This window comes from Amblyraja radiata, chromosome 19 (assembly GCF_010909765.2).
Source record: "Amblyraja radiata isolate CabotCenter1 chromosome 19, sAmbRad1.1.pri, whole genome shotgun sequence".
NCBI classification, from domain to species: domain Eukaryota; kingdom Metazoa; phylum Chordata; class Chondrichthyes; order Rajiformes; family Rajidae; genus Amblyraja; species Amblyraja radiata.
The window spans coordinates 4,825,928-4,850,996 of record NC_045974.1 but is presented as its reverse complement, the minus strand read 5'-3'; the positions used below and the strand labels follow the sequence as shown (position 1 = coordinate 4,850,996).

The 25,069-nt window shown below is 41.3% G+C and overlaps 1 protein-coding gene across 3 annotated transcripts in view; it reads right to left on the bottom strand.

Moving 5' to 3' along the window:
- The window catches only part of dcp1b (decapping mRNA 1B), a 48,891-nt gene extending 26,000 nt beyond the window's left edge, over positions 1-22,891 (bottom strand). Inside the window, exons 1-4 of one of the 3 annotated variants that reach the window (XM_033037509.1) lie at positions 22,732-22,891; positions 14,333-14,373; positions 10,933-11,060; positions 701-767 (exon numbers count right to left, since the gene is read on the bottom strand). In XM_033037509.1, the coding sequence (XP_032893400.1) occupies positions 701-767; positions 10,933-11,060; positions 14,333-14,373; positions 22,732-22,869 (374 nt within the window). In that variant the 5' untranslated portion in view covers positions 22,870-22,891. The remainder of the gene's footprint in view (positions 1-700; positions 768-10,932; positions 11,061-14,332; positions 14,374-22,731) is intronic. The other 2 variants (XM_033037510.1, XM_033037511.1) reach the window with 2 other exon arrangements.
- Between the last annotated feature and the right edge of the window lie 2,178 nt (positions 22,892-25,069).

The window sequence follows — 25,069 nt, the reverse complement described above, 5'->3', positions numbered from 1 at the left end:
CAATTCTGTAACGTCCAGGTACCTCATTCAACGGTGCTGTTTGTCAGTACACTAACAAAATGGTACCAGGGGTTACTGCACCACAACTGAAAGATGAAACCTCCACAAGTGTGGCACCTCTCAATAATCAGGTTTGCCGATTTTAAAATCTTTTGCTGGCTGTGATCCAGATAGATCCTTTGCCGAAATAGCCGGGTCTCATTTTCTTGAGTGCAGTTGTCAGCTTTCTCAGCTGCCTTAGGAAAAATGAAATGAATCTTCCAGTGGGCCTTTAAAGTAACATTAGTCCTTTTGCTGGTGAAAGATTCGATCTCTGTTTTTTTCTAGCTTATTTCCCTCACATAATTTATACTTGTAAGATTTTTGTCCACCATTCCTCCATTTCACCAAATATTGATGCTTGGCTGTTTTGTTCCGTAATTCTTCAATACCAGGCCAGGCAGTTCCAACTTCTTTCAGGAGAAAAAAAACTCTCTCTCCAATTAAAGTTTTCAAAAATGAAAATATACAAACTAGCAGTCACTGGAATTTTGAGGCTAGTGTAGCTGTAAAAGTCATTGTGTTTCCGTTACAGAATGTTGCAGTCACATGGTATGGAAAGTGAGTGGAATTAAGATTTAATTGAAGGCAACTCCTTTCGTTAAAAACATGCAAAATTAAACAAATTTGCTAATATCTAAAAAGGTTTTCTGAAACTTACTTCTTCATAAGGTCTGTAATCCTTTGACATTCCGCCTTATCATAGAACCAGATCCCATAGATTGAAACTGAAATTAAAAAATGAAGCATGCATTGGACCATGTACCAGATTAAGCTTATACTTCATTTGTTCCCACATACAGTTTGGGGCAAAGACCCATCATTTATTTATTTGCCTCTGTACTCCACAATTTGAGATTTGTAATAGAAAAAAAAAAAGATCACATGTGGTTAAAGTGCACATTGTCAGATTTTAATAAAGGCCATTTTTACACATTTTGGTTTCACCATGTAGAAATTACTGCAGTGTTTATACATATTCCCCCCATTTCAGGGCACCATAATGTTTGGGACACAGCAATGTCATGTAAATGAAAGTAGTCATGTTTAGCATTTTGTTGCATATCCTTTGCATGCAATGACTGCTTGAAGTCTGTGATTCATGGACATCACCAGTTGCCGGTGTCTTCTCTGGTGATGCTCTGCTAGGCCTGTATTGCAGCCATCTTTAGCTTATGCTTGTTTTGGGGGCTGAAACCCTTCCGTTTTCTCTTCAGCATATAAAAGGCATGCTCAATTGGGTTCAGATCAGGTGATTGACTTGGCCACTCAAGAATTTACCGTTTTTTAGCTTTGAAAAACTTCTTTGTTGCTTTGGCAGTATGTTTGGGATCATTATCTTGCTGTAGAATGAGCCGCCAGCCAATTAGTTGAGGCATTTGTTGGAACTTGCGCATATAGGATGTGTCTATACACTTCAGAATTCATTACGCTACGACCATCTGCAGTTGTATCATCAATGAAGATAAGTGAACCAGTACCTTCAGCAGCCGTACATGCTGGGCCATAACACACCCACCACCGTGTTTCACAGATGAGGTGGTATGCTTTGGATCTTGGGCAGTTCCTTCGCTCCTCCATACTTTGTTCTTGCCATCACTCTGATATAAGTTAATCTTCGTCTCATCTGTCCACAAGACCTTTTTCCAGAACTGTGGTTGCTCCTTTAAGTACATCTTGGCAAACTGTAACCCGGCCATCCTATTTTTGCAGCTAACCAGTGGTTTGCATCTTGCAGTGTAGCCTCTGTATTTCTGTTCATGAAGTTTTCTGCGGACAGTGGTCATAGACAAATCCACACCTGACTCCTGAAGAGTGTTTCTGATCTGTCCGACAGGTGTTTGGGGATTTTGCTTTATTATAGAGAGAATTATTTTATCATCAGCTGTGGAGGTCTTCCTTGGCCTGCCAGTCCCTTTGCGATTAGTAAGCTCACCAGTGCTCTCTTTCTTCTTAATGATGTTCCAAACAGTTGATGTTGGTAAGCCTAAGGTTTGGCTGATGTCTCTAACAGTTTTATTCTTGTTTCTCAGTCTCATAATGGCTTATTTGACTTTCATTGGCACAACTTTGGTCCTCATGTTGATAGACAGTAATAAAAGTTTCCAAAGGTGATGGAAAGACTGGAGGAAAGACTAGGTGCTGAGAGCTCTCTTATACCTGCATTAAGGTGGCAATTAAACACACCTGAGCAATCACAAACACCTGTGAAGCCATGTGTCCCAAACATTATGGTGCCTTGAAATGGGTGGACTATGTATAAACACAGCAGTAATTTCTACATGGTGAAACCAAAATGTATAAAAATGGCCTTTAATAAAATCTGACAATGTGCACTTTAACCACATGTGATTTTTTTTCCATTACAAATCTCAAATTATGGAGTACAGAGGCAAATAATTAAATGATGTGTCTTTGTCCCAAACATTATGGAGGGCACTGTAGATCTTTGGCAATATTGACATCAAAATGATTACTAAGCCCCCCCCCCCCAAATGAGTGTTAGAAACTACTCGCAAGAACATAACATTTTGCCAGTGAGGTGATTGCTTTAGCATATTCTACTTAGTTGTCCAGAAAGGAAGATCAGAGCAGTTCCTTCACTGGCAAGCTTCCTCTCATGGAAAACTACAACTTATGAAAAACACTAAAAAAAACGTGTGGAAAATTGATATCATGCATCCAACATAATCAAAGACCTTTCCCACCCGTTATTCCTCGTTCTTCCCACTTCCATCGAGCAGAAGATACAGAAGCTTGACAGCGCGCGACCAGACTCAGGAAGTGTCTTCCCTTTGTTATAGATATTCTTAATGCTCTTTCCATAAGCCAGGTTACATTCCGATTCCATTCTAACACATTGGAGACGTTGGACATCCACATTTTTTCTTTTCATCTCTGGCCTTTGTCCAACCATCTGCCTATCAAAAAATCCCCTCACCTGTATCCACCTATCACTCGCCAGGCTTTGTCCTGCCCCCACCACTCTCCCAGCGTCTGCCCCCCTCCCCTCCCCAGCACAATCAGTCTGAAGAAGTGTCGCAACATGAAACGCCATCAATTCATGTTCTCCAGAGATGCTGTCTGACCCGCTGAGTTACTCCAGCATTTTGGGTCTTTTTTTAATATAAACCAGCATCTGCAGTTCATTGTATCACCTAATAATAACTTGCTTTGGTTTATGCAAATAATGTTTTATTATTAATGTTTAATATTTTATGTGTCATTCTTAATTGTTACTGTGTCGTGTTGCGAGCGGAGCACCAAGGCAAATTCCTTGTATGTGCACATACTTGGCCAATAAACTTATTCATTCATTGTTCTTTCTTTTCTCTCCTCCATAGTTAAACTAGAAATGCAGGGAATGTTTTAATAGTTCATTATAGGATCACGACATGAATGCATGGAGAATTTTATAATCTTAGCAGGCATGCAATTGAGGTATTACTGTAGTTTTTATCTTTGCTTCCTCTTAATTTGATGAGTGCCATATCAATATGTCAGCATTGACGCAGACATGCATGCCACATTGCATTTCTCTGGTGCGGAGAATGACAGGATAAATAGCCCCCCCCCCCACCCCCCCCCCCCTCACTATGCTCTTTGGAGGAATGCATCACAAACAGCAACTAAAGAGCCAGGATAAGTGCTGAATTGGAAAAATACCCCAACATTTCTCAGCGTTTGTATATATTTCAATGAAGATTAAACCAGACCCTAAGAAGATAAAATGCTTCAAGCAGTTGTTCACGAAAAAACTTCCAAACAATTAACCAGCCAACCAATTCAAGCAATCGATGCCAAGTACAAAGGAATAGTTGTGAAGGAGACCCAGCTGAAATGCTTCTACACCTGCCCAGGAGGTAAGATCATCTCTTTAAATAGCACAAACCAATAAAATAACATTAAAAAAAACCTGTATTAAAAACTGCATCTTAGATAACATGTAAAAGTCAAAGACTCAATATTTGCAATTCCTTTGTTCAAATTGAAATTATGCTTAAAGTTCTCGAGTGATGAAATTCCCATTCCTATGTTCCAATGACAAAAACATGTCTAGATATTATACAAAAACAAAATGCATATGACATTTCTATAAAATAAACCAAATGTAATATTATGTCTGAAATATTAAGATTATTTTGTTGACAGTTATAGTAAATCCCTACAGGAAATCATGAGGATGACCAGCTTTCTATCAATTTCCTTAAAACTGAGTAAAACTTCATAAAACCGATTTAAAATTTGTAATGTAGCATAAATATTTTACAGTTTTAGTTATTCTGCAGGAAATCACAAAGTTTAATAATGAAATCATAATCTCAGTGCAATGCTGCGCCAGATTTTCAATGGGACATTTAAAGTATATTTCAAATACGGTCCTTACTTGTATTTGTTGTACTGCATCCAGGCAATATTTGCTTAACTGAATAAAAACTTGCACTATAGACAGTGCATTCTTCGCAACAACTTCAGGCTTTTCAACACGACACAACACGAACCTCAACAATGGACCATCTTTGGTCTTTTTAACATTAGTGGTTATTATTCTATTGATTTTTTGGTTATTATATAGTATCTATGTGTAATGTGTTGACATGCCTGTTATGCTGATGCAAGTAAGAATTTCATTGTTTCATTGTCACTTCATATGACACTTAAACACTCTTGATTTTTGACTCTTGAAGTCATTTGAACAGTTACATGGAAAGGGAGGCTTAGAGGAATATGGGCCAAATGCAGGCTGATGGTACTACTTTAGATAGTGTTAGTTGGGCCGAGAGTCCTGTTTCCATGCTGTATGATTCTATAAATATTAAAGAGTTGACTATGGGTCATGGAATAGTGACCATGGATGGAACAGCACCTCATATTTCGCTTGGGTAGCTTACACCTCAGCGGTATGAACATTGACTTCTCGAACATCAAATAGCCCTTGCTTTCCCTCTCTCTCCATCCCTTCCCAATTCCCTCATCAGCCATACTGTCTCCGACTACATTCTCTGCCCCGCCCACTCCCCTGACATCAGTCAGGTGGGTCTCGACCCAAAATGTCACCCATTCCTTCTCTCCAGAGATGCTGCCTGTCCCGCTGAGTTACGCCAGCATTTTGTGACTACCATGGATGAGAACAGGATATCCAGAAGTATTTGATATTTAGGGAAGACAGAAAAAAAGGGGTAGAGCTATTAGCTGAAGAGGAAATCTGGAAGGAAGAATATTAGCTCAAAGAAAATGGCAAAATACATTGGTTGAGGTTGTATATAGACCTTCAAACAACAGGGGCAACATTCATGGTGAATTAAACAAAAAATTAGAGATAGCTGCCATAAGGGGAAAACTAACAATGGTGACTTTAACTTACATATAGATTGGGTAAGTGGAGAAGGATATGGAAGATGCTGTAGAGAAGGAATTTTTGGAGTCTGTTCATAATGGATTTTTATATTGTAGAATATGTCTTCCTGGACTGGGTCTTGCTCAAAGGTTCAGATTAGTCTATTATCGATGTAGCTCTGGACTTTGTGTACCCTTCTCACTATCAGCAATACCACCAATTTTCTGGTGACCGGCTACATTCAATCTTACATTCATATCCAAATCATAAACGTGTGTAAGAAGGAATCTCAATACAGGCCCCTGATGTATACTATTGTCCCCAGTGGTGTTTTTGCTTAAATGGAAAATTAGTCCAGTTAAACTTCAAATTTCCTCCGTTCTGGTCAAATGTTCAAGTGTCAGCATTCCTATCTCAGAGTCAAGAGATTCAGATCCTAGTTCAAATACAGACAGATTGCAACACTATTTGACCTGTTGTCTTTCTCACAAACCACAGAACAAATGTTCTATTTGCTATCTTGGGTGTAAGTAAAAGATCCTACAACACCATAACAAAATCAAGTACAAAAATTATCCCCAGATATCTGTTCAGTATTTATTTCTCAGTAAACATTTCTGAAACAAATTATAAGATTTGAGACACAGGATCACCCATGATCAAGTGATCCTGCGTCTCAAATCTATTTTCCTGAATGATCTCCACATGCTCTCCAATCTCAGGTACTTAATGACCGAGTGCACCCAATTCTCCAAGATAAATAATTGTAAAGATCTGCAACTCGTATATCCAAAAAACTATTCCAACATCCCACCACTAACTCCACCCAGTTCTATACTCAACTAGAGAAAATATCCATATATTATCCAGCCAGCTACACTGTCAATCCCTCTCAGAATCTTGCATGACTCAATGAGATCACCTCTCATTCTACTAAATACAAGTGAGTATGCACCAATCCTGTTTTATCTTTCCTCAGAGTAATCCCACGCCCCTATCGAGTTAATTTATTCATACTGTCTCCAAGAACTGTAAATCATATATTGAATATGGACGCTAAAACTACCAGACCATGAAAAATGATGTCTTACCAAAGCTCCACACAATCTGAGCAAGACTTCATTACTTTGGCATCCAAACCTTTTACTTGAGCTTTTTTTATCAAGTTTATCACAACGCTGGGCGGTCACAGTTTAAAAATTAGGGATGGAAGACAAATAAAAATAACCATAACTAAGCTTACACAAGGCTTCATTTATGAAGAATTCACAGCATTGAAAACTTCTCTATGGTGTTTTTCTGGAGTCGTATTTAGTGTAAACATTACAGGAATAAAAGGAAGAAAAATTACATGAGGTTCAGGTTTTTCTGTATTTTATAAAAAAAAGTATTTTCAAATTGTGGTTTCTTTGATAATGCAATATTTTGATTTAGTTTCAGTTATTACAATTATATAACTGCATCTAAAGGAGAGTAATCATTCAATATTTAAATAACAGCTGTAGTGGCTCTCATTCAATAATCTTTGCTTCCGATTCAAAAGTTAAGTGTTCAGTTTTACGTCCATAGAATGTTGTCTTCTTGTTAAGTAAAATTAAGTTAATGTTGAGGACTTGAGGAGAAGAAGAGCTAAAAATGAAGAGATTCTGAAATAAACTGGGCATATTTAAAATAAATGAAATATTAAAGTACTTACATCCTTTGGGGTAGGACACTACGATAATGAGATAACTGAATTAACACGTAATTAGGGTTAAATTCAAACGTTACCAAATGGAACCAAGCGCTTTGTTTAATGTATTAAATCGCTTCACATTCTTATCGAGCTCTCTTTATCTTATCTCAAAGTTTAGAACACAGAATGTTGGCAGAATATTATGGCAGTCAGTTGCATAGACTGATCTATATGTATCCCAGGCATAGTCAAAGCTTGCTTTGACTATAAAAGGTTACATGGCAGAAGACAACAGCCACATATCTAATCTAATTCTTGACACTTTTTTAACCTATTTATAATCTGAAAAGGAACAAGCGTCTTGATATTGCTGAACATTCACGGCCAATTTTAATTGGTGTTTGTATTTTCTGTCATGGATGTATCTAAAATGGCTAAAAAAAGTACGGCGTTACAAATCATAATTTTGCAGGTACTGTATTGCCTGCTACACTGGAATTACATTTAAAGAAAAAAATCATGAAGAAACAGTAAAAAGCGTATTAGTGTGTAAAAAGAGTACTATTCTGTCCTGGGCCTCCTCCATTGTCAGGCCCAGCACAAATTGGAGGTATAGTACCTCATATTTCCCTTGGGCAGCTTACACCCCAGTGGTATGAACATTAATAATAATAATAATAAATTTTATTTATGGGCGCCTTTCAAGAGTCTCAAGGAAACCTTACAAAAATTTAGCAGGTAGAGGAAAAACATGTAAGGGGAATTAAATAAATAGTAGAGACATGACTAGTATACAAAGTAAAGACAGAATACAATTCAAAACACAATATGAGGCAATGAATGCACAGATGAAAAGGGAGGGGGACGTGGGGCTAAGGATAGGCAGAGGTGAAGAGATGGGTCTTGAGGCGGGACTGGAAGATGGTGAGGGACACAGAATTGCGGATCAGTTGGGGGAGGGAGTTCCAGAGCCTGGGAGCTGCCCTGGAGAAGGCTCTGTCCCCAAAACTGCGGAGGTTGGACTTGTGGATGGAGAGGAGACCGGCTGATGTGGATCTGAGGGACCGTGATGGTTGGTAGGGGGAGAGGAGGTCAGTGAGATATGGGGGGGCCAGATGGTGGAGGGCTTTGTCTTCATTGACTACATTACCTACAAGTAACCCTTGCTTTCCCTCTCTCTCCATCCATCCCGTTCCCTGTTCTCCGATCAGTCTGACCGTCTCCGATTACATTTTATGTTTCTTTGTTGTCATCTTCTCCTAGCTAACAATGATCTATTCTACAATTTCCTTGATCTCCATCCCCTCTGACTTGGTTTCACATCTTACATGTCTTTATCTATGTATCTCCCTCTCCCCTAACCCAAGGGTCTCGACCCAAAACGTCACCCATTCCTTCTCTCCAGAGATGCTGCCTGTCCCGCAGCCTGTCCAGCATTTTGTGTCTATCTTCGGTTTAAACCAGCATCTGCAGTTCCTTCCTACACATAAGTGTGAAGCACTGACTGGAAAACGTGTGACATATTCCAGCATTTGACTTCATTGTAAGATTTCTAGACACAATCTGCTTCTCACTATTTTATTTTACATCATACAATTCCTAGTTAAACAGCTTAGAAAGTCATTTTAAATTAGAGAATAAGTAATTATATATACAATGCCCTCCATAATGTTTGGGACAAAGACCCATCATTTATTTATTTGCCTCTGTATTCCACAATTTGAGATTTCCTAAAAACTGGCCAATTCTGGAGTGGCCAAGTGAATCACCCAATCTGAACCCAATCGAGCATGTTTTTTATATGCTGAAGAGAAAATGGAAGGGTATTAACCCCAAAACAAGCATAAGCTAAAGATGGCTGTAATACAGACGTGGCAGTGCATCACCAGAGAAGACACCCAGCAACTGGTGATGTCCATGAATCACAGACTTCAAGCAGTCATTGCATGCAAAGGATATGCAACAAAATACTAAACATGACTACTTTCATTTACATGACATTGCTGTGTCCCAAACATTATGGTGCCCTGAAATGGGGGTATATGCATAAACACTGCTGTAATTTCTACATGGTGAAACCAAAACCTATAAAAATGGCCTTTATCAAAATCTGACAATGTGCACTTTAACCACATGCGATTTTTTCTATTACAAATCTCAAATCTATTAAGAGGCAAATAAATAAATGATGGGTCTTTGTCCCAAACATTATGGAGAGCACTGCATACACTTTGGTTTGGCTGTATTTGAAGTATTACATGCCGTTTTGAATCACACTACAGCAAGGAATGGAGGCTTTGGACAGGATGCAGAAGAGGTTCACCAGGATGTTGCTTGCATTGGTGTGTATCAGCTACAGGGGGAAGTTGGACAAACTGGAATCATTTTCTCTGGAGCTTCAGATGCTGAGGGGTAAACTAATAGAAGCTTACTAAATTCTGAGAGGAATATTTGAGGTAGTTAGAGCCTTTTTCTAGGGGGAAAATGTCAAGTACTAGAGGGCAGAGGTTTGGGGAGAGAGGAAAAAAGGTTAAAGAAGATATGCCAGGCAATTTGTTTCACACCTACAATGATAGTAGCCTGGAATGATGCACTGCCAGAGATGGTAGAAACAGATATGATAGCAATGTATTGAGCAATTAGATGTATTTTTCCTTTTTGGGGCCAGGATGTAATCAGGTTATGTTTCACTTTCCTGGATCCATTCTAGGATTAGAGTTGTAATGAAGCAGCTTGTTTCAAGGCACAGCTAGTTCTGAAATACAACTCTGCAATACTACAGCTGAAATGCTGTTGGGGCCGGATGACATGGAGTGAATTAAATTGTATAATGTCCTCAGAAGGAAGAAAAGATTGATCATCCATCTAATACCGTGGCTGAAGATGGCTGCAATCATGTTCATCCTGCAATTACAGTCAAGTCCACCCAAGTCCACGCTGACCGTCGATCACCTGTTCACATTAGTTCTACTAGGTCCCACTTTTGCATCAAGGCAATGCACAGAGGCTATTTACCTACAAACCCACACATTTTGGGATGTGGGAGGAAACCGGAGCACATGGAGGAAACCCACATGGTCACAGGGCGAACGAGAAAACTCCACACAGACAACACCTGAGGTCCGGATCAAACCTGAACCTTTGGCACTGTTGATGACTCTTGGGCCTTCAGGCAGTAGAAGATAATCTCCTATTAGAAGTTATTTCCAAGCATCGAGAAATACTACACATGGGCCTGTGCCTTTGCAATGAGCTGGTGCTGATAATTCATGAGAATCCAGGGTCCGATTCAAGGTCTATTGCATACATTACTCTCTTTCTTTGTTTTTACTGTGGAGAAAGACACTGGGGAACTTGGGACAGTTAATGGATATGTCTCGAGGATAGTCCATATTACAGTCAAAGTGGTGTTGGATGGCCCAAGGGGTAGGACGGTAGAAAGATCTTCCAGGCCAGATTAGATATATTCAAGGACATTGTTGGAAGCTAAAGAAACTACAGGTGCCCTGGTTGAGATATACGAATCAGCATTGGATGACTGAAGGTGGCTACTGTTGTGCCTCTATTTCAGAAGGGAAGCAAAGAAGGGTATTAGGGAATGAGCTGCCTGAGGAGGTAGTTGAAGCAGGTACTACAACACAATTTAGAAGACATTTGGACAGGTACATGGATAGAAAATGCTTAGAGAGATATGGGCCAAACACAGCAGTGGGACTAATGTAGATGGGGCATCGTGGCCAGTGTGGGCAAATTGGGCCTGCGTCCGTGCTGCATGACTATCATTATTTTCAGAGCACTAAGTAAAGCCCATGTCCAAAGTTGAGAAATGGTTTATACATGGTATGGAATTTTATCAAAAGACAATATTTTCCAATCTTACATTGTGCATTTCTGTAGAGTAGAAAAGGATCTTGTAACTGGAAGTCCAAGTCCTTGGTGATTGGTTCAGTCCGGTTTTCCACATTCAATCTGTTCATGATGGTGAAGCCGTGCCTGGGGGAAGCAGATCTAGTATCCAAACAAAAACAGAAAATAACAAGTTAGAATGCAGGAAATAATCCTTTCTCCGCACCCTTGGCTCACACCACAGACACACGAAAAGAATGAAAGTCTGTTGTGTAACATTGCTGTGGCAACTCACACTTAAAGGGATGAGTCACTTAAGCAGAGGTTGTATACAGCCCCTCTTCGCTGCTTCGTTAAGACCACAGATGATTTTAACACTGCCACTTTCCTGCACTAATCCCATAACCATAAAAGTCTAAAAAATAATTCCTATCATGAATATATGCAGAAACCAAGCCTTTATAGCCCTCTTGGATAATCAATTTCAAAGACTCACCCATCATAGACAAAGAAATCCGTCTCATCTCTGTCCTGAATGGCAGACTATTTATTTTGAAATTGCAACTCATGATTCTATGCACTCTATCCAGGGGAAGCATCAATTCTGGATCAGCTCTATCAAACCTCTTGTAAATTTCAAATTAGATAATCTCTCATTTTCCTAGGAACATATGACAAACTTGCAATCCCAACTCAATTTATGAATCTTCAATCAATCAATCAAAGACTTTATTGTCATTCAAAAATACTCCAATAAATGCAAGCCTGAACAAAATTTTGTTGCATCTGGCTCACCGTGCAACATAAAATAACAGAAGGATAAAATAGATAAAAAGATAAAATAGATAAAAAGATAAAATAGATAATAGTGGCGGCACATTACATGGAATTCAAGAGTCTGATGGCTCGGGGGAAGAAGCTGTTGCAGAACCTGGCCGTTCTACTCCTTATACTATACCACCTTTTGCCCGAGGGCAGCAGAGTGAACAGTCCATGATGGAGATGTGTGGGGTCTTTTATAATGCTGTTGGCCTTGGACAAGCAACGTTTGCACGCAATGTCCCGCATTTAAAGAAGAGAAGTCCCGATGATTTTTTCAGCCGTACTCACCACTCTCTGCATGGACTTCCAGTCTGAGGCTTTGCAGTCCCCAAACCAGACAGATGCAGCTGGTCAAAATGCTCTCTATGGTGCCCCTGTAGAAAGTGGTGAGGACAGGATGGGGGAGGTGAATTCTTCTCATCCGGCGCAGAAAGTGCAACCGCTGCTGCGCTCTCTTAACTATGTGATGTTTTGTGACCAGGTCAGACTGTTCGTGACTTCCACTAAATTTCCTATTGCAAACATATTTCTTCTTAGACACAAAATGTTGGAGTAACTCAGTGGGTCAGGCATCATCTCTGGAGAAAATGGATGGGTGACATTTTGTGTCGGGCCTGACTCGTTGAGTTACTCCAGGATTTAGTGCCTTTCTTTGGTATAAATCAGAATCTGCATCTGAATCCTTTTTATTACATTATCTCTCTTGGATTAGGATGGACGTAGCCCAGACGTCAAGCAAACCAACCTCCTTTCCCTGGACTCCATCTACACCACTTTGCCTCGGCAAGGCCACCAGCATAATCAAAGACCAGTCTCACCCTGGTCACTCCCTTTTCTCCCCTCTGTCACCAGGCAAGATCCAGGGAGTGTCTTCCCAGCTGTTATCAGGCAACTGAACCATCCTCTCACTATCTAGAGAGCGGTCCTGACCTCCCATCTACCTCATTGGAGAACTGTTTTTTACCAACTATTTTTTTTACCAACTTTATCTTGCACTACCGGTAAATGTTATACCCATTATCCCGTTTCTGTACATGGTAGATGGCTTGCTTATAATCATGTATAGACTTTCCATTGACTGGATAGTTCATAACAAAAAGCTTTTCATTGTACCTTGGTGCATGTGAGAATAATAAACTAAACAAGGAGGCTGGAACTGAAACTGCTTATTAATTTCCAATGTTTCGTGCAGATGGATAATAAGGTCACTCTAAGCCTTAACATCTTTCAATCTATTACCATTTAAAACTAATTACTCTGCCTTCCCACTTTCTCTACCAGAGAGAATATTACATTTAACCTCATGATGTTTCATCTGCCATGTCCATACCAATTCACTTTTCCTGCCTATTCTGGCTGGAGGTTTTTGACCAGTGGTGTTCCACGAGGATTACTGTTGGGACCTCCATTGCTTGTTATAGAGATGGACTAATTAGTAACATTTAAGACAATACAAATATTGACAGAGTTGTGGATAATGTAGATTAGTGTCACCAATACCGTGACTCATGCTGTGGCTCCGCCCACAGGCTTAATAGAAGGCTCATTCTCGCTCCCTCTCTTAGACTAGTAGCACATGCTAAAATGAAGTAACCACTGTAGAGTTGCTAATAAAAGACTTTGGATTCTAATCACTTTGTGTGAGCCTGATCAATTCAACAGATAATGAGGAAGATTGTCAAAGGAATCAGCAGGATATAAAACAGTTGAAAAGTTGACAGAAAAATAATAGATGGAGTTTAATCCTGACAAGTGGGATTGCACTTCGTGAGATCAAGTGCAAGAGGAGAATAAACAGTAAATAACAGGACAAGAGCAATGAGGTACAAAAGGATATTGGGGTGTAAATCCATAGCTCCCAGAAAGTATGAAAGCATGGTCAAGATGCGTGTCTTCATCAGTCAATGTGTTGAGTATTAGTTGGAAAGTCGTATATAAAACTTTGGTCGAGCCACATCTGGAACATTGCTTCCAGTTCTGGTAGCTGCATTACAGGATAGACAAGGATGCTTTGGCGAGGGTCCATCTCAAATAGGGGGTGAATGTCGAATAGAGGTGTAGATATCAAAAGGCAAGAAGTGATGTTTTCAATTAGGTGACCACAATGAAGTCAATACAGAATGATTTACTTAAAAGCCAACAGTTATGAGAGACCTGTGTACGGGAAATTTTGGAGATGCTGGAATTATTTTCTTTGCAGCATAGAAATATGATAAATTTTATGATAGAATTGTTTTATGATAATAGTGGGATCTAAGCTGTAGGGCAGAAGATACAAAGCTTTGAAAGCATGTAAAAGTATATTCAGCACTGTTATTGTTTCACTGTGCACTATCTATTGTGTTTGTCTATGGCTTGATTGTATTCTGTATAGGACAATTCACTGGATAGCACACAAACTAAACTTTTCCACTATACTTCAGTACACGTTACATAATAAATCAATACAAATGGCCTAGTCATTTAACCTTGTACCGTACGTTATTTTCAGATTATTAGAGTCTCTGAGTACATAAAAAGAGGCAATCCAAAGCCACGTTGTTTAATCAGTTTTTGAAAAATAATTGCCACAGTAAAAATAATGCACATTTATTTCTACTAATTGTCCATACCTTGCATAAACAAATAAGGTCCCTTCGACATCAGTTTTTTCCTGTGAAGTAAAATAAAAATTAATTGTATTTAATGTTCATAATCATACAACATACTGCACATGAAGGAAAGGCTGTATTTCATGGAAGCTTCAAAACGTTATCTGGACCAGTGAACTAACCTCAGTAGGGCCATCTAGAGGACACATGAAAATACTTTAGACATTAGAGATACAGTGTGGAAACAAACCCTTTGTCGCACAGAGTCCACGCCAACCAACGATCACCCCGTACACTAGCACTATCCTACACACTAGGGACAATTTACAAAAGCCAATTAACCTACCAACTATGTCTTTGGAGTGTGGGAGGAAACCCATGGAAACACAGGAAGAACGTACAAACTCCATACAGACAGCACACATAATCAGGATCAAACACAGGGTTTGGGTACTGTAGGGCAGGAACTCTACCGCTGCGCCACTGTGCTGCCTATGTTCCCACATTCAACGCTAAGCTACAAGTATTAACAACAGAACAGTGAAAGAACATAAAGAAAGCATAATAAAAAACAGATTTAAAATTCACAAACAATTGGCTTTGCACATTTTCCACCCTGTCTAGTTTAGGTCAAAGAAATAATGTGATTTGTTCAGGTAACATTGTAATGAAATTTATTTTTGTTAACTATTTTATGTAATCGTAGTTTGGAATAATGAAGCTCAAATTTAATAAACAAAATATTCATAAAAATCAGAAAAACAAATAAAAACATAAAAGGCGGCAGAAAAGTCAGCACCTGTGGAAAGTAAAAATAAACCAATTATTTTTAACTCACGGAGAGGCTAGAGAGGGAGAGTTAAGACAAAGGGAATGTCTGATAGAATGAGGCCATGTTTACAGCATTTAGTCTTTAGCACATGGAAAGAGAGACAATAAACATAAAAGCTAAGACATGATGGCATTTAGAGGAAACACACAAAGATGAAAAAGGTTGGAAAACATTGTAGGAAATGCCAAGCAGGCCAAATCGTGTGAACAAAAAAAAAAGAGAAAGAGAGCCAACCATATAAATGGATGACGTACAGCAGAACCATCTTTGAGCAGAACTAGCTATTTCTGATATAGGGAAAGCATTAAGTTGTACATTTCAATATAGTGTCCAGAGAGAGAGAGGAGATGCTGTTAATCAAATTTACATTGGGGTTTATTATATGAGTTCAGGATGCTGCAGACAGATAGACAGGTGGATTTTGCAGTTAGCACTGAGCTAACTAATAGCATCTGACTGTATCAAAGTAAAAAAAAATACAAAAAATCACAAACACATAATGGAGTGAAATAGCGAATTACAATGGCACGCAACAGGAAGCTCATGGTCGCTCCAATGGACTAAATGTATGTGCTCTGTAAAACCCTCACCCAATCTGCATTTTGTCTCTCCACTATTGAAAAGACCATACTGTGACCAATGAATGCAGTACATCAGATTGGAAGATGTGCATGTGAAAGTACCACAGGGACGCCACAGGGATCTGTGTTGGGTCCATTGTTGTTTGTCATGTACATGGATGATGGTGTGGTAAATTGGATTAGTAAATATGCAGATGATACTAAGATAGATGGGGTTGTGGATAATGAAGTAGATTTATGCCAGTTGGAAGAGTGGGCTGAAAGATGGCAGATGGAGTTTAATGCTGATAAGTGTGAGGTGCTACATCTTGGCAGGACAAATCAAAATAGGACGTACATGGTAAATGGTAGGGAATTGAAGAATGCTGGTGAACAGAGGGATCTGGGAATAACTGTGCACAGTTCCCTGAAAGTGGAATCTCATGTAGATAGGGTGGTAAAGAAAGCTTTTGGTGTGCTGGCCTTTATAAATCTGAGCATTGTGTATAGAAGTTGGGATGTAATGTTAAAATTGTACAAGGCATTGGTGAGGCCAATTCTGGAGTATGGTGTACAATTTTGGTCGCCAAAGGATGTCAACAAAATAGAGAGTACAGAGGAGATTTACTAGAATGTTGCCTGGGTTTCAGCAACTAAGTTACAGAGAAAGGTTGAACAAGTTAGGGCTTTATACTTTGGAGCGCAGAAGGTTAAGGGGGGACTTGATAGAGGTCTTTAAAATGATGAGAGGGATAGACAGAGTTGACGTGGATAAGCTTTTCCCACTGAGAGTAGGGAAGATCCAAACAAGGGGACATGACGAGAATTAAGGGACAGAAGTTTAGGGGTAACATGAGGGGGAACTTCTTTACTCAGAGAGTGGTAGCTGTGTGGAATGAGCTTCCAGTGAAGGTGGTGGAGGCAGGTTCGTTTTTATAATTTAAAAATAAATTGGATAGTTATATGGACGGGAAAGGAATGGAGGGTTATGGTCTGAGCGCAGGTATATGGGACTAGGGGAGAATACATGTTTGGCACGGACTAGAAGGGTCGAGATGGCCTGTTTCCGTGCTGTAATTGTTATATGGTTATATGGTTATAAGTACTGCTTGGATTCCAGATGGTTGGAAGGAAAAAGGTAAACGGTTAGAGGTTGCATCTACTTCATTTAAATCGGAAAACTAACAGTTCTATTAAATATTGCATGAATTGTAAGTGAAGACTAACCAGAAGAATACAAAGCTATACAATTTGTCATCCAACTACATTTGTTAAAATTCACAAAGGCACACAATATGAAACCACTGGACGTTTGTCTGTTAAACAATGACAAGCTTCATAACAGGAATGAATGGTTAAGCAATAAATGGGTAAACCACAAAAAGCAAAGCTCCACAAGCAGTCAGCTAGTCAGATACCCAAGAGAACATACAAATTGACTTTTCAAGGCTATATCTCTCATCATGACAGCAGCAAGGCCATCTGCTACAGTTGGCACAGATAAATGTCACCTGCCTGAAGAAGGGGGCCGACTGGAGAAGTTGCTTATACATGTTCTCCAGAGATGCTACCTGACCCATGAGTTACTCAAACACTTAAAATTTCACTCTCAATAGATTAAAAAAAAAAAAAACATTGCTGGACACCAAGGTACCATTTTCAATGATGTAGATAAATGAAGGTTTGATCCATTATTTATTGGAAAGTGAACTAGTCACAGGAAATAGAAAAAGACTGGCTGGTGGCTGTAGGGAAATCATACAATAGGCAACTGGGCAGTATATATAACTACCAATGATCTGGGAATAAGAATATTGTTTCCTTGGAAACACATGGATGGTACACCTACAGGTCAACAGATGAGAAAACTGTATATATTGTAATTCTAAGGAATACCAAAAAAGAAAAGTAATATCATATTTTATGTATAGGACAGAGCAGAAACAGGTGGATTTTCCAGTTAGCACTGAGCTAACTAATAGCATCTGACTGTATCAAAGTAAACATAATCCCAACCACATAATTTCTTCTTACTGGAAATTATGAAAATCATATGGGAAGATCCTCCACCGTGAGGCCTTGTGCATCATAAAGTACCTAAAAGTGAATTATGTGTTATGGTCACTAATTCTGTCATAGAGCAAGTGAAAACAAAATTGGCAATGGCTGAAGTGATTATTCCAGCTAAATCTAAGAACATTAAAAATGTAATTGATTTTAAAAGATTTTAATATTTTGTATGCTCATACAAAGTTAACACTTATAGATACTCTTGAAAAATTCACTTGAAATAAATCGACATAAACAATAAGCGAGTTCGGTATTTCAACTGCGCTTGGCCAGATCATAGGTCATTCGAGATGAACATTCTCGGCAGTTGAGCTGCTGCATGTATACAGACCTGCGTTTCATCTGTAGTCAGGATCAAACCCGGGTCTCCGGCGCTGCAAGCTGTTAAAATTGCTACTGGACCGTCCCCATCCCCTCCAGAGTGTCCCATCCATGTCCGAGGGCAGCCGGAGATGTCTGGGGTGACCCTGGACTGACGGGACACCAGCCCGGAGCAGTGGCGGCCCCAGGCTTACAGCCAGCCCGGAGAAGAAGCTCTGACTCCAGCTCAATTCTGCTCCAACTCCCGAGGAACCCGTTCCCAAGGAACCCGTTCCACCTCTCGCCTTATCCAGTGGCTGTTGGTTAACGCCCTCGGTGCCAGCGAAAGCCGAGCACCAGTCATCAACATGGATACACACAAAATGCTGCAGTACCTCAGCGGGTCAGGCAGCATCTCTGGAGAAGGGTCTCGACCCAAAACGTCACCTATTCCTTTTCTCCAAAGTTGCTGCCTGTCCCTGGCGAGCCCATGGAGGACTGGGCTCTGCTCACCATTCTCTGAAGATTGAGGCAGTCGAGAGCAAAGCTGATGCCATGCTAAGATGCAGCCTGGAAGAATACTTTCTATAGCGTAAGTTTGAGAGAATCCTCGTGGACATGGCAGATCTTCTCAGATGCCCAAGAAAGTAACTAAAGTCCCCCACGATAGGCGGATCCAGAAGATTAAGATGCACATGCTTCCCAATGACATAGTCATATGGATTAATAACTGACCTACTGATGTAAGACAGAGGGCGGTGGTAAAAGGGCAATATGACCAGTGGAATTCTGCAGGGATCTGTGCTGGGACCTCGTGTTCAAAAGGGAACTGCAGATGCTGGAATATCGAAGGTACACAAAATTGCTGGAGGAACTCAGCGGGTGCAGCAGCATCTATGGAGCGAAGGAAATAGGCGACGTTTCGGGCCGAAACCCTTCTTCAGACTTGTGCTGGGACCTCTACTGTTTGTGTATATGTTACAAATATAAATACATATATATGCTCGATTTGCAAATTTGAAGATTATACCAAGATTGCTGAGGTCGCAGACTGTGGGGATGGTTGTCAAAGTATACAGTGGGATTATAGATCAGCTATATAAATGAGCAGAGAAATGGCAGATGAAGTTTAATCCAAGCAACTGTGATGTGTTGCACTTTGGGAGGTCAAATAATACTGTCAATGGCATTGTATGTACAGAGGGATCTTGGGGTCCAAGTCTATAACTCCCTGAAATAGGCAACACAGGTAAAGAAGGCATAGGCATATACTAGCCTTCATTGGTCAGGGGATTGAGTACAAGATGATGCAGTTTAAAGAACTTTGGTTAGGCCGCATTTGGAGTATTGCATGCAGTTCTGGCTAACCATTGCAAGAAGGAATTGGTGGCTTCGGAAAGGGTGCAGAGGTAGTTCACCAGAATGATGCCTGGATTAGTGGGCAGTAGCTAAAGGGAGAGGTTGAACAGACTTGGTGAGTGCCTGGAACACACTGCCAGAGGGGGTGGTTGAGGCAGATATGACAGCGGCTTTTAAGAGATTTTTGGATAGGCATATGGAAATGCAGGAATGGAGGGATATGGATTATGTGCAGGCAGCTAAGAGTTCCTCTTGGCATCATGTTCGGCACAGACATTGTGGGCCTGAGGGTCTGTTCTTTTGCTGTTCTGTTCTGCATTCAAAGTGCTTTGTGGATCACATATCAGTGCGAAGAGTGTAGGGGCAAGATTAGGCTGCTGGTGATATGGATGCCGCCGATCTTCAAGCTGCCGACCATCTCCACAGCAGTTCTGTTGAAGAGAACAGGGTTGGGTTTACCCCTTCACTTCCTCAAATTATGCAAAAATTAAGGGCTAGGTTATTGCCCAGATACCGAGTTATCAATCTTCCTGTATTTAGTCTCATCATTGTTGTAAATGTGGCCAACACCAATGGTATCATCAGCAAACCTTAAAAATAGAGTTGGCCTTGTACTTGGCCACACAATCTTAGGTGTACAGGACCTGAGCACAAGCCGAGGGGCACCAGTGTCCAGGGCCATGACGGAAGAAATGCTAGAACCAATTCTAACTGACTGAGGTCTGACGGTCAAGAGATCTAGCAGACAATTGAACATGGAGGTCCCAAGTAGATGGCGCATAAGATTAGGGAGGGGCTTATTTGGTATTATGGTGTTGAAGGCCGAAATGTACTCAATGAATAGCATCATGACATAGATCAAGGGCCAATTTCGCCTACGCAGGGGGTAAATTTGTTGATTCTGGATCTGTACATATTTTTTCTCATTGACTGACTGTGTTTGGTTCTGGTATACCGGTATCTGTTCATCATTAGTTGTTCATAATTAACTGAAATAACATTGTTATGTGCTATTAAAGTTGCCTGGGGTAAACAGAACAAAAAAGGTTGGGAACCCCTGACATAGATGTTCTTATCATCAAGGTGATCCAGGCCTGAATGTGATGCAAGACAGATAGCATGCTCTGTAGACTTATTGTTTCTGTAAACTGAATTGCAGGGGGTCTGGATTGTCCTGCAGACTGGTGCAATGGTGGGCCATCTTTCAAAGCAATTCATTATGAATGATGTTAGAACTACTTCTCAGCAGTCATTTTGACAGGTTGCTTTATTTATCTTAGTGACTGGTATAATAGAGATTTAAGTGAAGGTGTCAACAAAGGTTGAAGCCAGTCGATTGGCACATGTGGACTAGCTACTTTCCAAGAGTGAAAGCCGATCTGATTTATAAAATATTAACATTTTAAATATCTGGACAGGTACATGGACATGAGGGCCAAACATGATCAAATGAGACCAGCTTAAGGGGCTGTCCCACTTGGGCGACCTAATCCGCGAGTTCTGGCGAGTTTGCCCTCGACTCATGCTCGCAGCATGGTCCACACGAGGTCATAGGAGATCTTTGTAACTCTCCTTCATGCTCGAGAGTGGTCCCCGCGTACTTGAGGCCTCAGCTAGGTCGCTGCGTATTTTTCAACATGTTGAAAAATGCCCGCATGGAAAAAAATTGGTACTTTGTTTTTACTCGTAGGTTTAGTCATAGTAGATCGGCATGTTAGTCGTAGGTAATCGAGGGTAGTCGTAGATAGTCTTCATCGTAGTCGAAAGAGGTTGTCTTCACTCTCCACTATTCGGTATCCAATTTTCCCGAAGTTAGTCGTAGCTAGTCAAAGCTAGTCTTCAACGTAGTCGAAGGAGGTCTTCAACATGTCATTTTTTCCAAACTCTCCTAAACACTTCTAAACTCGCCAATTAGGTCGCCCAAGTGGGATAGCCCCTTTACATGGCACCTTGGTTGGTGTGGACGAGTTGGGCTGAAGGGCCTGTTTCCACGGTATATTTCTCTATAACTTCTGCCGCTGAGATGCATGATCAGAGCAGGGCAGGGGTGGGGTAGGGTAAGATTCGGTCAGGCAGGGAGAGTAGTGAAGAAAGTAACTCGGGCTGGAAAAGATAAAAAGGTGCAAATGGTGGAATCTGAGAAGAAGGTAGAGACTGAAATATAGAACCAGAGAGAGGGATGGTGGGAAGTGAAAGAAAAACAGGGGACCCAAAGTAGGTAGGGGTGGATGACGATTGCATGGCAATGGTGTAGAATGGGAAAGGAACTGTGTGACATAGATATAGGGTGTGGAAAGAAAGATGTGTGTGGCGATGAGAGGGGGGGGGGGGGAATGCTGAATTGAAAAATGTAATCCTAGTCGAAAATGAGGTGCTGTTCTTCGAGTTTTTGTATGGCCTCAATCTGGCACGGGAGGAGGCAGAGGCCAAGATATTTCCTTGGCGCCACACCCATCCCTGCTCCCTCAAATCAGAGTGGCATTAATACAAGCAAGTCTGATGCCAAACTAGCCTGATCACTATCACCAGAAATTATTGGAAAATTGGCAATGATCTTCTCCGCTACTACTGCCAAGTATTTTCAGGTTATTATATCAGGTACTTTGCCCACTTCAACTTTGTTCTGCTGCATTTTCACCTCCTGACTTTTGGGATCCATGTGAAATGAATCTTTGTGACCATAAACGCTAAAAAAAAAAAACTGACCTCTTGGCACGGACTATTTCACAAGATGAATGTTATACAAAATAGCAAACCATGGAATCACAACGTATTTCTCACATCGGGCTAAGAAAAATCGTTGTGACCCAACTATGTGGAGCTTTCTGACAAAAACAATGCATGTCTAGACAATAACATTTGAATAGGACAATACCCCAGCCCTGGATATTTCGTTGCAGAGATTGAAATTTATACTTTATCTACATTGCGCTGACTGGAACATTGTTTTGGATTCTTTGCAATTCAAGCATCAATTTTCAGATCGTACCCTTTTCCGTAACTAACAAATTAAACACCGACAGTGTATCCTCAGCAACAATGGCAGGTTGAGGAAGACAAGCTTTCTGGGGGGGGGGGGGGGGTGGTTTTACCACAGAAAATGAAATATTTCGGATCATTTAAGGGTCATCTTTTAAAAGAGATCTTAAAGGCTTATGTACAAATTAAATAGAAAACAAACAAACACGGTTTGACATGGGGGGGAGAAATGATCCACGGGTTTAAAAACACTGCACCGCCCAACGCAGCAGTGAGGCCACTACAGCACGTTACACAAAGTCCCTGGTACTTCAACTCACCCATTCGTTGTCTCTCTGACTGAAGGTGTACAGTGCTACCTGGCTGGCCACGTCCACAATGTGGAAGATGTAGGGATCCTGCCGCTGCAACGCTGCCAGACTAATAACAAGACCTCTGCTCTCCGTCATCGCCGCCATTTTACCCACAGCGAACTAACTAGCAGACGACGAGCAGCTGATCGAGGCAGACCCAAAGCATCGCACGCAGAACTGTCGAACAGCACAGTCGAGGAGCTGTAGTAGCTTACTCCAATGGCGGCGTGAACACGAATGGACCAGGGAGTCATTCAAACTCGAGTAGTCAAATGTGATAATAATCAGCAAGCAAGTACGTCTGGGATATATCATTTGTCAAATGCTACTTTTGTTGAAGGATTTTCTGATTCGTGCTTAGATCGTACAAGTTTAATTAATACTAGACCAAGTGGGAGGTCCCTGTCACACGGGAGGCCTGGTCCCCAACGCAATGTTCCACCACTCACCCATTCCCCCAACGCAACCCGTTCCCCCAACGCAATATTCCACCACTCACCCATTCCCCCAACGCAACTCGTTCCCCCAATGCAATATTCCACCACTCACCCATTCCCCCAACGCAACCCATTCCCCAACGCAATATTCCACCACTCACCCATTCCCCCAACGCAACTCGTTCCCCCAATGCAATATTCCACCACTCACCCATTCCCCCAACGCAACCCGTTCCCCCAACGCAATATTCCACCGCTCACCCATTCCCCCAACGCAACTCGTTCCCCCAATGCAATATTCCACCACTCACCCATTCCCCCAACGCAACCCATTCCCCCAACGCAATATTCCACCACTCACCCATTCCCCCAACGCAACCCATTCCCCCAACGCAATATTCCACCACTCACCCATTCCCCCAACGCAACGCGATCCCCAACACAATATTCCACCACTCACCCATTCCCCCAACGCAACCCGTTCCCCCAACGCAATATTCCACTCGCAACAACCCAGATTGGGTGATCAAATCTGCCGACAAGGGAGCTGCCGTGGTAGTCTGGCGCGCTGATCTCTACAAGGTTGAGGCCACGCGCCAACTCTCAGACACCTCCTCCTGCTTATCCTTGCACCGTGACCCCACAGACGAGCACCAGGCCACTATCTCTAGCACCATCACTGACTTCATCAACTCCGGCTCCCTGCCATATCATGCAATAATCATGGCTCAATCTGCCTTAACCTACTTGATCTCCTGGTTGCTCAGCACTTTAACTCCCCATTCCCAATCTGACCTTTCTGTCCTGGGCCTCCTCCATTGTCAGAGTGAGGCCCAGTGCAAATTGGAAGAGCAGCACCTCATATTTCGCTTGGGAAGCTTACACCCCAGCAGTGCGAACATTGACCTCTAACTTCAAATAGCCCTTGCTTTCCCTCTCTCTCCATCCCCTTCCCAGTTCTCCCATCAGTCTCACTGTCCCCGACTACATTCGGTCTCTGTCCCGCCCACTCCCCTGACATCAGTCTGAAGAAGGGTCTCGACCCAAAACGTTGCCCATTCCTTCTCTCCAGAGATGCTGCCTGTCCCGCTGAGTTACTCCAGCATTTTGTGTCTACCATGCAATAAACAGATTTCCATGCAGAATTAATGCAATTCTTTTGAATTTGGTACAATAGACAGTAGACAATAGGTGCAGGAGTAGGCCATTCGGCCTTCGAGCCAGCATGCTATTCAATGTGATCATGGCTGAGCATCCCCAATCAGTACCCCGTTCCTGCCTTCTCACCATATCCCTTGACTCCGCTACCTTTAAGAGCCCTATCAAACTCTCTCAAAAGCATCCAGAGAATCGGCCTCCACTGCCCTCTGAGGCAGTGAATTACACAGACTCACCACTCTCTGTGTGAATAATTATTTCTTCATCTCCGTTCTCAATGGCTTACCCCTTATTCTTAAACTGTGGCCCCTGTTTCTGGACTCCCACAACATTGGGAACATGTTTCCTGCCTTTAGCGTGTCCAAACCATTAATAATTGTATATGTTTCAATAAGATATCCTCTCATCCTTCTAAATTCCAGAGTATACAAGCCCAGCCGCTCCATTCTATCAACATATGACAATCCCGCCATCCCGGGAATTAACCTTGTGAATCTACACTGCACTCCCTCAATAGCAAGATTGTCCTTCCTCAAATTTGGCTAGAGCAAAGGTGTTTACAAAATCTGAACTATTGCATGCATACATGCAACTAAAGGTCAATTAAATGTAATGAAATTAAATGTAAGTAAATTAAAATGAAATGTACCATAATAATCACAAGAGATTCTATTCAACTCTATAAAACCTTTTGATGTCGCTATAGACGA